The sequence below is a fragment of the Bufo bufo genome, chromosome 2 (genome assembly GCF_905171765.1).
Source record: "Bufo bufo chromosome 2, aBufBuf1.1, whole genome shotgun sequence".
NCBI classification, from domain to species: domain Eukaryota; kingdom Metazoa; phylum Chordata; class Amphibia; order Anura; family Bufonidae; genus Bufo; species Bufo bufo.
In genome coordinates, this window is record NC_053390.1 from 835274459 (window position 1) to 835290598 (window position 16140).

General features: G+C 42.7%; 1 protein-coding gene across 1 annotated transcript; it reads left to right on the top strand.

Moving 5' to 3' along the window:
* Positions 1–1416: 1416 nt before the first annotated feature.
* LOC120991852 lies at positions 1417–13926 on the top strand. Its single transcript, XM_040420601.1, has 2 exons — positions 1417–2498; positions 13714–13926. The coding sequence occupies exons 1-2, from the start codon at positions 1435–1437 to the stop codon at positions 13784–13786; spliced, it is 1137 nt and encodes a 378-aa protein (XP_040276535.1). The 5' UTR covers positions 1417–1434; the 3' UTR covers positions 13787–13926.
* Positions 13927–16140: the final 2214 nt, after the last annotated feature.

A 16140-nucleotide genomic window follows, 5' to 3' on the forward strand; every position in this document is an offset into this window, starting at 1 on the left:
GTAAGTGATGATGTGAAAGACACTGTACTGCCTCTGGATGTGGCCTGCTGCAAAAGACACCGGGCGAAGGAGGACACTCGCTGGCAGCCACCTCTATTTTCTCACCGTAACTGTTGATGCTGCTTCATGTAGTTCAATAGAGCCATTGTGGCTATGTTTGTGTTTGAACGCCCATGGCTTATTTTTATTATTGTGTGGTTTCGGGTGGCTTGGCTGCCATCTCTCACCTTGCAGCATTGTCTTTACAGCTGTATTTTACCGATCACTCGTTGTTTGGAATGTTCTAGCAGGAGAGAGATATATGTATCCTGAACCCTGATACAGTTCTTAAGAGAGGGTGACATGAGCAATTTCCCAACTATCAGGACAGGACCTTTCATGTCCCCTCTCCTCCTAGCACTCTTCTAGACTGAATATCTACTCCAGACTTCCCCAGTCTGGCCGGAAGTTGGACCAGCATACTCTACCAAGAGGGGTGGAACAGGGTAGTAAACCCTATTACAGCCAGCCATTGCCAACCAGTACCTCTCCTGCTCGATACAATTTCATGGTACACGTAAAATATATAACATTACATATAGGAAATATAAAATGCAGCAATTGAAGAACACAATAGTAGTACCCCAGGTCTGGGGTACTACATACAGTCCATCCTTTAGTGGTGGCATTTTCCTTAGTGATTAATGACTTTATCTGGCCTGGTGGTGGTATAGGTAATTGGTATCTGAGCTGTAGTCCCTCTGCTGCAGTGCCTGTAAAGTTATATTAGGCTGATTATTTTGCTGTCTTGTCTATCAGGTGCTTTCTTGAATGGAGTTTTGTTGGTCTCTCTGGAGAATCTTCTTCCAGGAGCTCTGCATTGTGCTTCCTCTCCTCTCGATTGCTAAACAAGAACTCCCCCTCCTGGCAGGAAGTCCATCCCAACCAAGAGGGGAGGAACAAGGTCAGCCCTTTTTCTGAAAATCAATACCAACCACCTCCTCTGGGTCCCCCGCCACTCCACAGTGGCGAAAAGCAGGCGTAAATGTCAGGGCCCATGGCCCACCCCACCCCACCCGTCACTCCACAGTGGCGAGAATGACGTAAAACATGGTGTAAACCTAAATGTAGGCCCACAAATGTCACACAACAGTGCTGTATGACTTTTTTACACCAAAAAATGGTACAGGGAGCCATGATAAAAGATGAACAAATGTTTTTTGTTTGCAATGACCCTTCTGCCTTATATTCTGCTGCACAGATGGAGACCCTATTTATCTAATGGTTATACCATGTAGGATTTGTGAATGTTTTCTCCTGTGCTGTAGATTCACATTTGGCTTTTGAAGATTTGTCATTTCCTGTTTGCATAGAAATTTCTTTAATTCCTTTGTCCTGTGAGAGAAAAGAACAGAGAGCGTGAGACAGAGGGAGGTGGCAGCATCGTCAGGAGTGATGTCTTCAGTTTCTCTGCAGACGAATTTAAGAATAATAGGAACTCCTGAAAGAATCAGAGGCTACTATCAAAGAGGAGAGTTCTTTACCATTAAAATGGTTCATACATGTTTACTATCTTTAGAGAATATAAAAACTGCAGGGAAAACCATGAAGAGCAATATTGAGAGTGTGATATCTGATGAGTTTCTACATGTTCCTCTGGAATTCCCTGTCTATGCTCTTCAGCATGTCACCTCTCAGGCAGGTGCAAGACAAATTCTGGACTCTCAATCGTTCAAGGGAAGGGAACATGAAAGACCTGAATTTAATGGCCTTTTCTTCTGGAGTGCAGATATCTCTTCAGATGACATTCAGAAGGCTCATCACCAGGCTTATGAGACAATGAGGAGCATGGTGAATGCAGAAGACATTGAGACTTTCCATGAAGAGATGATGGAACAATTTGCTAACTCTCCAGCATTTGATAAATCGGCTTCTCGTTATGGGAACTTTAAATTCTCTTTCCCTCTGTCTGTTCTGTTATCTCGATACAAGACACAGCACTGTAAGGGTAGAGAACCCCAGCTCAGGATACTGGGCACTGATATCTACAAGCAGGAGATTGCCCATTACATCCTAGTGCACAGTCCTAACATTGATACTGAGAACTTCAATGAGCTTCCGTTGGTACTGAACAAGCCAAATAGATCCCATAATCCATATGTTGTCTCTTGGATGGATGAGACCTTGTACTGGAGACCGGAATCCACCTCCAGTTCCTTACTTTTAAGTATATCTGGGAATTCCTGCTCGGATAGAAGCTGTGACCTGCAGGAAGAATCCAGACCCTTTCGTAAAGAGCGTCCTTATGTGCCTAGATGTGTGTGGAACCACCTGGTGTTGGCTTTCTACCTCCCAAATAATAGAGAACTCAAGATCCCACACCACTATCTACTAAGGAACCTGACACCTTGTCACGCACTGCAGCCCTTCTTGAAAGAGCATCCAATTCAGAAATACCAAGCAAGAGAAGTAATTAGAAAATATAAGAAGAAGATGAAGAGGTCATCTCTGGATTGTAGGTAAGAGACACGTGTAATAAGTGACCTCTGATAAAAACATGTTCTAGATCACAGCTCCGGTCACAATGATGAGGACCACATTTCATCAGTAATTACCCTGAGGGCTAACATTTTATGGCACAAAATTGCATTTTGTATTACAAATATAATGAGACAGAAGCTCAGTCTGAGACATAGCACAGCATTTGACTGGTGTGACGCAAAACTTTGTCATTTGTCAAGACATTTACTGAGAAGATTTCAGTTTTATGACAATTAGTTTTTTTGTTAGTTGAAGAGGTTAACATTTTGTGTAATTTCATGATAAAGAATTGAATTTAGGGTCCATAAAATGTCTATTTTCATTCCAAAAGTTTTGAAATTGTAGATAAAATGAACAATTTTCATGATTGAACATACATCAAAAAGTTATACAATGAGTAAGAATGCAGGTAGACGTGTGCTTCACCAGTCTGGTTAACGGTATTACAGTCATATTCCCCACTGCCAGCCCCCTGTGCTCCAGCATTGCTGCTCCCATCCTCCCACTGCTTCAGCTCGGCTGGAGGATCAGAGAGGTGATGATGGAATGAAGGAGATTCTGGACTGAAGGCATCTATTATTATATGAATAGCATCATTGCCATTTTCAAAGATTGTTTTTTTTATTTTTTTAACACGGATATCCTTTTAAAGTAATCTGCAGACAATATCCTCCGCCATTTTACCAAAGCTCATCCTGAAGCTTCCTGAACCTTGTACCTCATACAAGTTTCCCACTTTTAGTATACCAAAACCCCACTAGCAGGGGTGGAAGTACCACCATAGCAGCCATAGACGCTGCTCCAGGGTCCACATTAGCACAGGGGCCAGGGCCATCAGGCCCTGGCCTTTCATACCAGAACACATACACAATAAAGATTACTCTATGTGTGTCTCTACTGGGTGAGAGGCACAGCAGCTAGACTCAGACCCTGAATTTGGGGCCGAGTCTAGCTGCTGTATTTGTCATCCATCCCTGGCCCGTGTGTTCTCTTGCTCAGCTCGGCAGGTGCAATGATGTCACTTCATTGCTCCTGCTGCTGGGAAAAGAGTGATATGTGCTTTGTTCATCGGGGTAATGGGACTAGGTTTTTCTTTTATATTTTATGAATATCACATGGGTTTCACCAGAGACTATGGGAGTATAACTACTGTATGAGGGAACTAAGGAGGCATACAAGGCCAAGAAGGTGTATTGTAAACTCTTGTTCAGTAGCTCAGAGAGGGATACCACGTATACTCCATACTGATAGATACTCCAACAGTAATGTTCACCACAGGAGAGAGACAGATAGATAGATAATAGATAGATAATAGATAGATAGATAGATAGATATCCCAGAAGTTGACGGTGTACCAGAGCCTGGAGAGAGATTGCAAACTGGGCTCATATCTGGAGAAACTAGGGAACCCCAGAGACCGAAAAATCCTGAGCAGCTACAGACTGAGCGCCCACAGCCTGGCTGTCGAATCCGGACGGCATCGGCAGAGCTACATACCTGGAGAAAGCAGACTGTGCCAGCAGTGCCACCTGGAGGCGGTGGCGGATGAGGCCCACTTCCTGATATACTATCCCAAATACTCAGCAGTGAGGCACATCCACTTTAGGAGACTGTCTGATCTCTGCCCAAACTTCAGCTCCATGGAGGAGGAAGAGAAGCTGTCCATCCTGCTGGGAGAGGATGAGAACACTGTGGACATAGCCACAATATATCAGTGCCTGCCACAGACTGAGAGGAACCTGATATACTAGACCTGCCAATATAGCTTTATTGATTGATTGATAGATAGATAGATATAGATAAATAGATAGATGAGAGATAGATAGATATATGTAGAAAAATAGACGAGCAGCACACAAATCCAAGGAGGTGCAATTCCTTGAGACGGATCACGGATTTAGATCCAGCTGAGTATATGTAAGAAAAATCCAAGGCAGCACGCAAGTATCCGTGAAAAAAAAGGGTATTTTATTCACCCATGTGTAGACAGCAACGTTTCAGCTCACTCTATGGAGCCTATGTCTTGACAAAGGCTCCATAGAGTGAGCTGAAACGTTGCTGTCTACAGTCGTGGCCAAAAGTTTTGAGAATGACACAAATATTAGTTTTCACAGTTTGCTGCTAAACTGCTTTTAGATCTTTGTTTCAGTTGTTTCTGTGATGTAGTGAAATATAATTACACGCACTTCACACGTTTCAAAGGCTTTTATCGACAATTACATGACATTTATGCAGAGAGTCAGTATTTGCAGTGTTGGTCCTTCTTTTTCAGGACCTCTGCAATCCGACTGGCCATGCTCTCAATCACCTTCTGGGCCAATTCCTGACTGATAGCAACCCATTCTTTCATAATCACTTCTTGGAGTTTGTCAGAATTAGTGGGTTTTTGTTTGTCCACCCGCCTCTTGAGGATTGACCACAAGTTCTCAATGGGATTAAGATCTGGGGAGTTTCCAGGCCATGGACCCAAAATGTCAATGTTTTGGTCCCCGAGCCACTTAGTTATCACTTTTGCCTTATGGCACGGTGCTCCATCGTGCTGGGAAATGCATTGTTCTTCACCAAACTGTTGGATTGTTGGAAGAAGTTGCTGTTGGAGGGTGTTTTGGTGCCATTCTTTATTCATGGCTGTGTTTTTGGGCAAAATTGTGAGTGAGCCCACTCCCTTGGATGAGAAGCAACCCCACACATGAATGGTCTCAGGATGCTTTACTGTTAGCATGACACAGGACTGATGGTAGCGCTCACCTTTTCTTCTCCGGACAAGCCTTTTTCCAGATGCCCCAAACAATCGGAAAGAGGCTTCATCGGAGAATATGACTTTGCCCCAGTCCTCAGCAGTCCATTCACCATACTTTCTGCAGAAGATCAATCTGTCCCTGATGTTTTTTTTTGGAGAGAAGTGGCTTCTTTGCTGCCCTTCTTGACACCAGGCCATCTCCCAAAAGTCCTTGCCTCACTGTGCATACAGATGCGCTCACACCTGCCTGCTGCCATTCCTGAGCAAGCTCTGCACTGGTGGCACTCCGATCCCGCAGCTGAATCCTCTTTAGGAGACGATCCTGGCGCTTGCTGGACTTTCTTGGACGCCCTGAAGCCTTCTTAGCAAGAATTGAACCTCTTTCCTTGAAGTTCTTGATGATCCTATTAATTGTTGATTGAGGTGCAGTCTTAGTAGCCACAATATCTTTGCCTGTGAAGCCATTTTTATGCAACGCAATGATGGCTACACGCGTTTCTTGGCAGGTCACCATGGTTAACAATGGAAGAACAATGATTTTAAGCATCACCCTACTTTTAACATGTCAAGTCTGCCATTTTAACCGCCTCCGGACCGCCTAACGCATATACGCGCCATCTCGCGAGACTCCCTGTGAACGCGCGCACACAGGCGCGCACGTTCACAGGATCGGAAGGTAAGCGAGTGGATCTCCAGCCTGCCAGCGGCGATCGTTCGCTGGCAGGCTGGAGATGTGTAATTTTTTTAACCCCTAACAGGTATATTAGACGCTGTTTTGATAACAGCGTCTAATATACCTGGTCCTCTGGTGGTCTCTTTTGTTTGGATCGACCACCAGAGGACACAGGTAGCTCAGCAATATGTAGCACCAAACACCACTACACGACACCCCCCCTGTCACTTATTAATCCCTTATTAACCCCTGATCACCCCTGATCACCCCATATAGACTCCCTGATCACCCCCCTGTCATTGATCACCCCCCTGTCATTGATCACCCCCCTGTCATTGATCACACCCCTGTAAGGCTCCATTCAGACGTCCGTATGTTTTTTACGGATCCACGGATACATGGATCGGATCCGCAAAACACATACAGACGTCTGAATGGAGCCTTACAGGGGGGTGATCACCCCATATAGACTCCCTGATCACCCCTCTGTCATTGATCACCCCCCTGTCATTGATCACCGCCCTGTAAGGCTCCATTCAGATGTCCGTATGTTTTTTACGGATCCACGGATACATGGATCGTATTCGCAAAACACATACGGACATCTGAATGGAGCCTTATAGGGGGGTGATCAATAACAGGGGGGTGATCACCCCATATAGACTCCCTGATCACCCCCCTGTCATTGATCACCCCCCTGTCATTGATCACCCCCCTGTAAGGCTCCATTCAGATGTCCATATGTTTTTTACGGATCCACGGATACATGGATCGGATCCGCAAAACACATACGGACATCTGAATGGAGCCTTATAGGGGGGTGATCAATGACAGGGGGGTGATCACCCCATATAGACTCCCTGATCACCCCCCTGTCATTGATCACCCCCCTGTCATTGATCACCCCCCTGTAAGGCTGCATTCAGATGTCCGTATGTTTTTTACGGATCCACGGATACATGGATCGGATCAGCAAAACACATACAGACGTCTGAATGGAGCCTTACAGGGGGGTGATCACGCCATATAGACTCCCTGATCACCCCCCTGTCATTGATCACACCCCTGTCATTGATCACCCCCCTGTAAGGCTCCATTCAGATGTCCGTATGTTTTTTACGGATCCACGGATACATGGATCGGATACGCAAAACACATACGGACATCTGAATGGAGCCTTATAGGGGGGTGATCAATGACAGGGGGGTGATCACCCCATATAGACTCCCTGATCACCCCCCTGTCATTGATCACCCCCTGTAAGGCTCCATTCAGATGTCCGCATGTTTTTTACGGATCCACGGATACATGGATCGGATCCGCAAAACACATACGGACATCTGAATGGAGCCTTATAGGGGGGTGATCAATGACAGGGGGGTGATCACCCCATATAGACTCCCTGATCACCCCCCTGTCATTGATCACCCCCCTGTCATTGATCACCCCCCCTGTAAGGCTCCATTCAGACATTTTTTTGGCCCAAGTTAGCGGAAATTTATTTATTTTTTCTTACAAAGTCTCATATTCCACTAACTTGTGTCAAAAAATAAAATCTCACATGAACTCACCATACCCCTCACGGAATCCAAATGCGTAAATTTTTTTAGACATTTATATTCCAGACTTCTTCTCACGCTTTAGGGACCCTAGAATGCCAGGGCAGTATAAATACCCCACATGTGACCCCATTTCGGAAAGAAGACACCCCCAGGTATTCCGTGAGGGGCATATTGAGTCCATGAAAGATTGAAATTTTTGTCCCAAGTTAGCGGAAAGGGAGACTTTGTGAGAAAAAAAAAAAAAAAAAACAATTTCCGCTAACTTGTGCCAAAAAATAAATAAATTCTATGAACTCGCCATGCCCCTCATTGAATACCTTGGGGTGTCTTCTTTCCAAAATGGGGTCACATGTGGGGTATTTATACTGCCCTGGCATTTTAGGGGCCCTAAAGCGTGAGAAGAAGTCTGGGATCCAAATGTCTAAAAATGCCCTCATAAAAGGAATGTGGGCCCCTTTGCGCATCTAGGCTGCAAAAAAGTGTCACACATCAGGTATCGCCGTACTCAGGAGAAGTTGGGCAATGTGTTTTGGGGTGTCATTTTACATATACCCATGCTGGGTGAGATAAATATCTTGGTCAAATTCCAACTTTGTATAAAAAAATTGGAAAAGTTGTCTCTTGCCAAGATATTTCTCTCACCCAGCATGGGTATATGTAAAAAGACACCCCAAAACACATTGCCCAACTTCTCCTGATTATGGCGATACCACATGTGTGACACTTTTTTGCAGCCTAGGTGGGCAAAGGGGCCCACATTCCAAAGAGCACCTTTAGGATTTCACAGGTCATTTACCTACTTACCACACATTAGGGCCCCTAGAATGCCAGGGCAGTATAACTACCCCACAAGTGACCCCATTTTGGAAAGAAGACACCCCAAGGTATTCCGTGATGGGCATGGCGAGTTCCTAGAATTTTTTATTTTTTGTCACAAGTTAGTGAAAAATGATGATTTATTTTTTTTTTTTCTTACAAAGTCTCATATTCCACTAACTTGTGACAAAAAATAAAAACTTCCATGAACTCACTATGCCCATCACGAAATACCTTGGGGTGTCTTCTTTCCAAAATGGGGTCACTTGTGGGGTAGTTATACTGCCCTTGCATTTTAGGGGCCCGAATGCGTGAGAGGTGGTTTGAAATCAAAATCTGTAAAAAATGGCCGTTGAAATCCGAAAGGTGCTCATTGGAATGTGGGCCCCTTTGCCCACCTAGGCTGCAAAAAAGTGTCACACATCTGGTATCACCGTACTCAGGATAAGTTGGGCAATGTGTTTTGGGGTGTCTTTTTACATATACTCATGCTGGGTGAGAGAAATATCTTGGCAAAAGACAACTTTTCCAATTTTTTTATACAAAGTTGGCATTTGACCGAGATATTTATCTCACCCAGCATGGGTATATGTAAAATGACACCCCAAAACACATTGCCCAACTTCTCCTGAGTACGGCAATACCACATGTGTGACACTTTGTAAGAAAAAAAAAAAACATAATTTTCCGCTAACTTGTGACAAAAAAGAAAAAGTTCTATGAACTCACTATGCCCATCAGCGAATACCTTACGGTGTCTACTTTCCGAAAGGGGGTCATTTGTGGGGTGTTTGTACTGTCTGGCCATTGTAGAACCTCAGGAAACATGACAGGTGCTCAGAAAGTCAGAGCTGCTTCAAAAAGCGGAAATTCACATTTTTGTACCATAGTTTGTAAACGCTATAACTTTTACCCAAACCATTTTTTTTTTACCCAAACATTTTTTTTTATCAAAGACATGTAGAACAATAAATTTAGAGAAAAATGTATATATGGATGTCATTTTTTTTGCAAAATTTTACAACTGAAAGTGAAAAATGTCATTTTTTTGCAAAAAAATCATTAAATTTCGATTAATAACAAAAAAAGTAAAAATGTCAGCAGCAATGAAATACCACCAAATGAAAGCTCTATTAGTGAGAAGAAAAGGAGGTAAAATTCATTTGGGTGGTAAGTTGCATGACCGAGCAATAAACGGTGAAAGTAGTGTAGTGCAGAAGTGTAAAAAGTGGCCTGGTCATTAATGGTGTTTAAGCTAGGGGAGCTAGTGGTTAACCCAATCAGCCTGACATAATGATCTCCAGCCTTGTGCTCGTCAACATTCTCACCTGAGTTAACAAGACGATTACTGAAATGATCTCAGCAGGTCCTTTAATGACAGCAATGAAATGCAGTGGAAAGGTTTTTTTGGGATTAAGTTAATTTTCATGGCAAAGAAGGACTATGCAATTCATCTGATCACTCTTCATAACATTCTGGAGTATATGCAAATTGCTATTATAAAAACTTAAGCAGCAACTTTTCCAATTTCCAATATTTATGTAATTCTCAAAACTTTTGGCCACAACTGTACACATGGGTGAATAAAATACCCTTTTTTTCACGGATACTTGCGTGCTGCCTTGGATTTTTCTTACATATAGATAGATAGATGATAGATAAATAATAGATGATTGATAGATAGATAGATATGAGATAGATAATAGATAGATAGATAGATAATAGATAATAGATAGATAATAGATAGATAATAGATAGATAGATAGATATTAGATAGATAGATATTAGATAGATAATAGATAGATATTAGATAGATAATAGATAGATATTAGATAGATAGATAGATAAAGATGGATAAGAGATAGATAGCTATGAGATAAAAAATGAGAGTTGGGCAGCACTGCAGTCTCCTGTGTATAGGTGGAGGGCCAGTGGCTGAGGAGACGATCCTGCTCCAAATGAATAAGTAGAAGAAATTCCACGGCACTTCCGAGAGATAAAATAAATGAAGTGACTTTATTCACCAGGCATGCAACGTTTCGATCCGCTTCCTGGGATCTTTCTCAAGCAATGGCAAAGTAACATTGTGCTGTGTACATATTTATACAAGTCCATATAATCAATGAACCAATAATGAAATCAATCCAGTAATCAATCAATTGCGCAAAAATACAATAAATATCGCTTAAAACATAGTGTATATAGTGATTTACAATAACCATTATTCATGATATAATAAAGTGACAATAGTGCAATGATTCAACTTGCTTAAAAAATCATCGATATGGACATACATTCATATAACATAAAGTAATTCTCATGATTAAAACCCAATTCATGTGTGCTGTGATTATCAAATACCTTATTGCAGGTGTGTGGTTAAAAACAATCAGGGAAGAAAGGGGGGATCCAAGGGAGAGCGGGGGATGTGGCCTGCGTGGATGTCGGCGTATTCATTTTCTTACTGCGCATGTCAAAGGACCTGTATAAGGCTTCAGGTCACATTCTGGGTATTAGTTCAAATCCCAGAATATTGTATGCCTATCATATATATACACTGCTCAAAAAAATAAAGGGGACACACAAATAACACATCCTAGATCTGAATTAATTAAATATTCTTCTGAAATACTTTGTTCTTTACATAGTTGAATGTGCTGACAACAAAATCACAAAAAAAAAAAAATGGAAATCAAATTTTTTAACCAATGGAGGTCTGGATTTGGAGTCACACTCAAAATTAAAGTGGAAAAACACACTACAGGCTGATCCAACTTTGATGTAATGTCCTTAAAACAAGTCAAAATGAGGCTCAGTAGTGTGTGTGGCCTCCACGTGCCTGTATGACCTCCCTACAACGCCTGTGCATGCTCCTGATGAGGTGGCGGACGGTCTCCTGAGGGATCTCCTCCCAGACCTGGACTAAAGCATCTGCCAACTCCTGGACAGTCTGTGGTGCAACATGACGTTGGTGGATAGAGCGAGACATGATGTCCCAGATGTGCTCAATTGGATTCAGGTCTGGGGAACGGGCGGGCCAGTCCATAGCATCAATGCCTTCGTCTTGCAGGAACTGCTGACACACTCCAGCCACATGAGGTCTAGCATTGTCTTGGGAGGAACCCAGGGCCAACCGCACCAGCATATGGTCTCACAAGGGGTCTGAGGATCTCATCTCGGTACCTAATGGCAGTCAGGCTACCTCTGGCGAGCACATGGAGGGCTGTGCGGCCCTCCAAAGAAATGCCACCTCACACCATTACTGACCCAATGCCAAACCGGTCATGCTGGAGGATGTTGCAGGCAGCAGAACCTTCTCCACGGCGTCTCCAGACTCTGTCACGTCTGTCACATGTGCTCAGTGTGAACCTGCTTTCATCTGTGAAGAGCACAGGGCGCCAGTGGCGAATTTTCCAATCTTGGTGTTTTCTGGCAAATGCCAAACGTCCTGCACGGTGTTGGGCTGTAAGCACAACCCCCACCTGTGGACGTCGGGCCCTCATATCACCCTCATGGAGTCTGTTTCTGACCGTTTGAGCAGACACATGCACATTTGTGGCCTGCTGGAGATCATTTTGCAGGGCTCTGGCAGTGCTCCTCCTGTTCCTCCTTGCACAAAGGCGGAGGTAGCGGTCCTGCTGCTGGGTTGTTGCCCTCCTACGGCCTCCTCCACGTCTCCTGATGTACTGGCCTGTCTCCTGGTAGCGCCTCCATGCTCTGGACACTACGCTGACAGACACAGCAAACCTTCTTGCCACAGCTCGCATTGATGTGCCATCCTGGATAAGCTGCACTACCTGAGCCACTTGTGTGGGTTGTAGACTCCGTCTCATGCTACCACTAGAGTGAAAGCACCGCCAGCATTCAAAAGTGACCAAAACATCAGCCAGGAAGCATAGGAACTGAGAAGTGGTCTGTGGTCACCACCTGCAGAACCACTCCTTTATTGGGGGTGTCTTGCTAATTGCCTATAATTTCCACCTGTTGTCTATCCCATTTGCACAACAGCATGTGAAATTAATTGTCACTCAGTGTTGCTTCCTAAGTGGACAGTTTGATGTCACAGAAGTGTGATTGACTTGGAGTTACATTGTGTTGTTTAAGTGTTCCCTTTATTTTTTTGAGCAGTGTATATTGACCCTCCTGTTATTCCCGATCATTATAGACATTATATTAATTCTTTTGCTGTCTCTGACTATTTTAATTATTTTGAATACTTTGGATCCCGAGTTTCAACCTGATTTGACTATGGACTCAGTCGGATGTTGCGCCTCCCAGTGGGATGTATGGGTTAGGTCGATGGTTTCTAATATGTGGCTTGCGTTTCACGCCTCTGAGTTGGTGGAACGCAGCACACATCATAGTATGCGGTCTCGCGATAATAAAGAGGACATCATGTGACATGGGAGCCCCGATCACGTGACCGATTGTGTGATCATGTGACCTGAAGCCTTATACAGGTCCTTTGACATGCGCAGTAAGAAAATTAACACGCCGACATCCACGCGGACCACATCCCCCGCTCTCCCTTGGATCCCCCCTTTCTTCCCTGATTGTTTTTAACCACACACCTGCAATAAGGTATTTGATAATCACAGCACACATGAATTGGGTTTTAATCATGAGAATTACTTTATGTTATATGAATGTATGTCCATATCGATGATTTTTTAAGCAAGTTGAATCATTGCACTATTGTCACTTTATTATATCATGAATAATAGTTATTGTAAATCACTATATACACTATGTTTTAAGCGATATTTATTGTATTTTTGCACAATTGATTAATTACTGGATCGAGTTGATTATTGGTTCATTGATTATATGGACTTGTATAAATATGTACACAGCACAATGTTACTTTGCCATTGCTTGAGAAAGATCCCAGGAAGCGGATCGAAACGTTGCATGCCTGGTGAATAAAGTCACTTCATTTATTTTATCTCTCGGAAGTGCCGTGGAATTTCTTCTACTTATTCATTTGGAGCAGGATCGTCTCCTCAGCCACTGGCCCTCCACCTATACACAGGAGACTGCAGTGCTGCCCAATAGATAGATAATAGATAGATATTAGATAGATAGATAGATAATAGATAGATAATAGATAGATAATAGATAGATAATAGATAGATAGATAATAGATAATAGATAGATAGATAATAGATAGATAATAGATAGATAATAGATAGATAATAGATAGATAATAGATAATAGATAATAGATAGATAGATAATAGATAATAGATAGATAATAGATAGATAGATAGATAATAGATAGATAGATAGATAGATAGATAATAGATAATAGATAATAGATAGATAATAGATAGATAGATAGATAGATAATAGATAGATTTATGTTTTAAAAGTTAAAAATTTATTTTTTTTCCCTCTCACCAGGACACAAGTTTCACCAAAAAGAAAAACATATGAAAAAAAATCTCAGAAAATGAAGCAAAACCATAGAAGATGACGCAGCAGCAGGACGCGGCCTCTTAGCCTCTGGCAGCAGATATGCCGTCACATGGCGTCCTCACTGATCACTGGATTTATAAATGATTGTTTGTAACTTTCTGGATTTCTTATATCCTGTTAACTCTTCCTTTTCTATGTTTTTGTAGAATGTTCTGATCATTTATTAATAGTCAATTCCTTTTCCTAATAAAAGCCGTTATCGATATCTTACTCTCTGACACCCTTTTCTTCTAGAAGTTTCTGTTCAGCCTAAAATATTCAAAAAGCTTCACTACCATCAGGACTGAAAATAGCGATGGCTGCTCTATAGGACGCCTTTCAGACCCCAGGAGATAACGCTGCACGTGGCTCTCCGAGTTTTCTTCTTTTTCTTTTAGAAGCGGTTGATGGGGGAGCAGCAGTGTAAAAATGGTCATAGTCTGTAGATTAACCCCTTCCTGACGATTACAGGTGGTGTAGTCCTCAGACCGGTTGGACTATCAGACGAAGCGTAAAGTAAATCATAAAAAGGTCCTTCCGTCTATTCCTGTGGATGTGCTTTCACATTGCTGGATATTAATGTCTCATCGGGTAGTTTGATGCTTTTCCACTAGAGGGCAGAAGCATCTTCGCGCTCGGGCTACGTGTTGTTGATTCAGCCAGTTTAGGACTCATCGCTATGGGATTGTTTTCAGAGAGAATGAGGTGTCATCTGTAATCTTTATTGGTGGAATCATGGAATTTGGGGCCTTCTCACCCCTCCTCCTTGACCACGTCCCCCATCACCACATGTGACATCTTGATGACCATTTTCACACTTTTATGGATTTCGGACAATTGTGTCTTTCTTCATTATGCCCCCACCACTTGCAGTTACCATTACATAAGGACATCTTTTCGCTGCCAGTGACCTTTACCCTCTTGCGGTGTCTGGGAGACTGGACCGGGTAATCAGTTTACAAAAGCCTGATGTGCTAAGCACCATCACATAAAGCTGTCATCACTAACAAGTCAAAGTTAGAACATTCTGATGAGATGGTATTGTGCCCCAACAGTCCTCCATAAATGGTAGCCATCCATATCGATACCTGTTACAGATGAGACACAACATGGGGCATTGTGACCTATATATTGTAAAGGTGCCCTACCCTACACCAAATTTGGTCTGTAATTCTTTACATTATCCAACAAGTGGTGAGGACCTCTATCCCCAATTCTCCTGAGGTCTCCCTCCTCTTCATGTCCTCTATAACATATAATATAAATATGCCACCTTCAACAAGTGGCCAAGACAGTCAGCTCTACAATGGAAATCAATGGACCCCCTGAGGATAGGTTTGGGGAGGTTATCCTGACACAGATGATAGAGGCACTTTGACTCCAGAGGCCTCCACCCAATGCATGAACACCTGGGCTCTGTGGATTTCCAGCCAGTCATCTTCCCCCTATCATATTCTGGGACCTCAGTGATCAGCTGTGATCTGTAACAGTAAGTGTTCAGTATTCTGCAGCGCCTCCACAGGAGAAATTACGCATTACACAGCAACCATTCACATCAATGGGTTATTTATGTAACCATGGACAGGACCAAGATAGAGTCCCTTCATATCAACCATACGAACGGCAAGAGATGAGGATCCAGAACAGAGGACCCCCTTCTATTAACCCAGAATTCACTGAGCAAACTTTTTAAAATTAGTTTTGTGTCATCAAATAAAGAAAAAAATTACTTCTTGTCTGAATCGATGCTACACAAATCAAATAAGGTCCAATTGACCTGAAAATTGGTATATGACACTGTGAGGTCTCCTAGGACTCAGCTTTTTTATGCCTTCGTTATCTCTTCTTTTTTTCAAATATTTGCTCTTTTTCTCCCCCCTAACTTTTAAGCTCTTGAACGCAATGACAGCAATAGTAGATAATGTCCAAGTGACACTGACATACATAGCTATGGGTAAACGCATGGTTGACGGTGTTAACAAGCAGCGTGTTTAACCTTTTGCTACCACCACATGATTTTATATGTTGTGGCGGTAGGTTCGTAACTGCAACCTGACGTATAAAGGCATCAGGTTACAGTGCAATCTGCCGGTGATCTATTGCACTGCAGATTGCTGTGACCGTGTGGTCACAGTAAGCATCCATAAGACCAGACAAAGTGGTCTCACTGGCACTGTTGTAGCTGGGAATTACAATGATTCATCTCAGTGTAAAGAGTAAAAACTAGCAAGGAAACACCTGGCTGTAGAATTACCTGTGAGTTTGCAGTCTGAATTAACTCCTTCCTGCCACAGTCAGTCACTTTTTTTCCATTAAAAATTACATAAAAAGTAAAAAAAAACAACTAAATTATTAAAAAATTAATAGAAAGTA

Coding starts and splice junctions, on each gene's coding strand:
- LOC120991852 (XM_040420601.1), top strand. CDS start 1,435: ATGTCTTCAGTTTCTCTGCAGACGAATTTAAGAATAATAGGAACTCCT. Junction 2,499..13,713: donor AGGTCATCTCTGGATTGTAG/GTAAGAGACACG, acceptor CCCTCTCACCAG/GACACAAGTTTCACCAAAAA.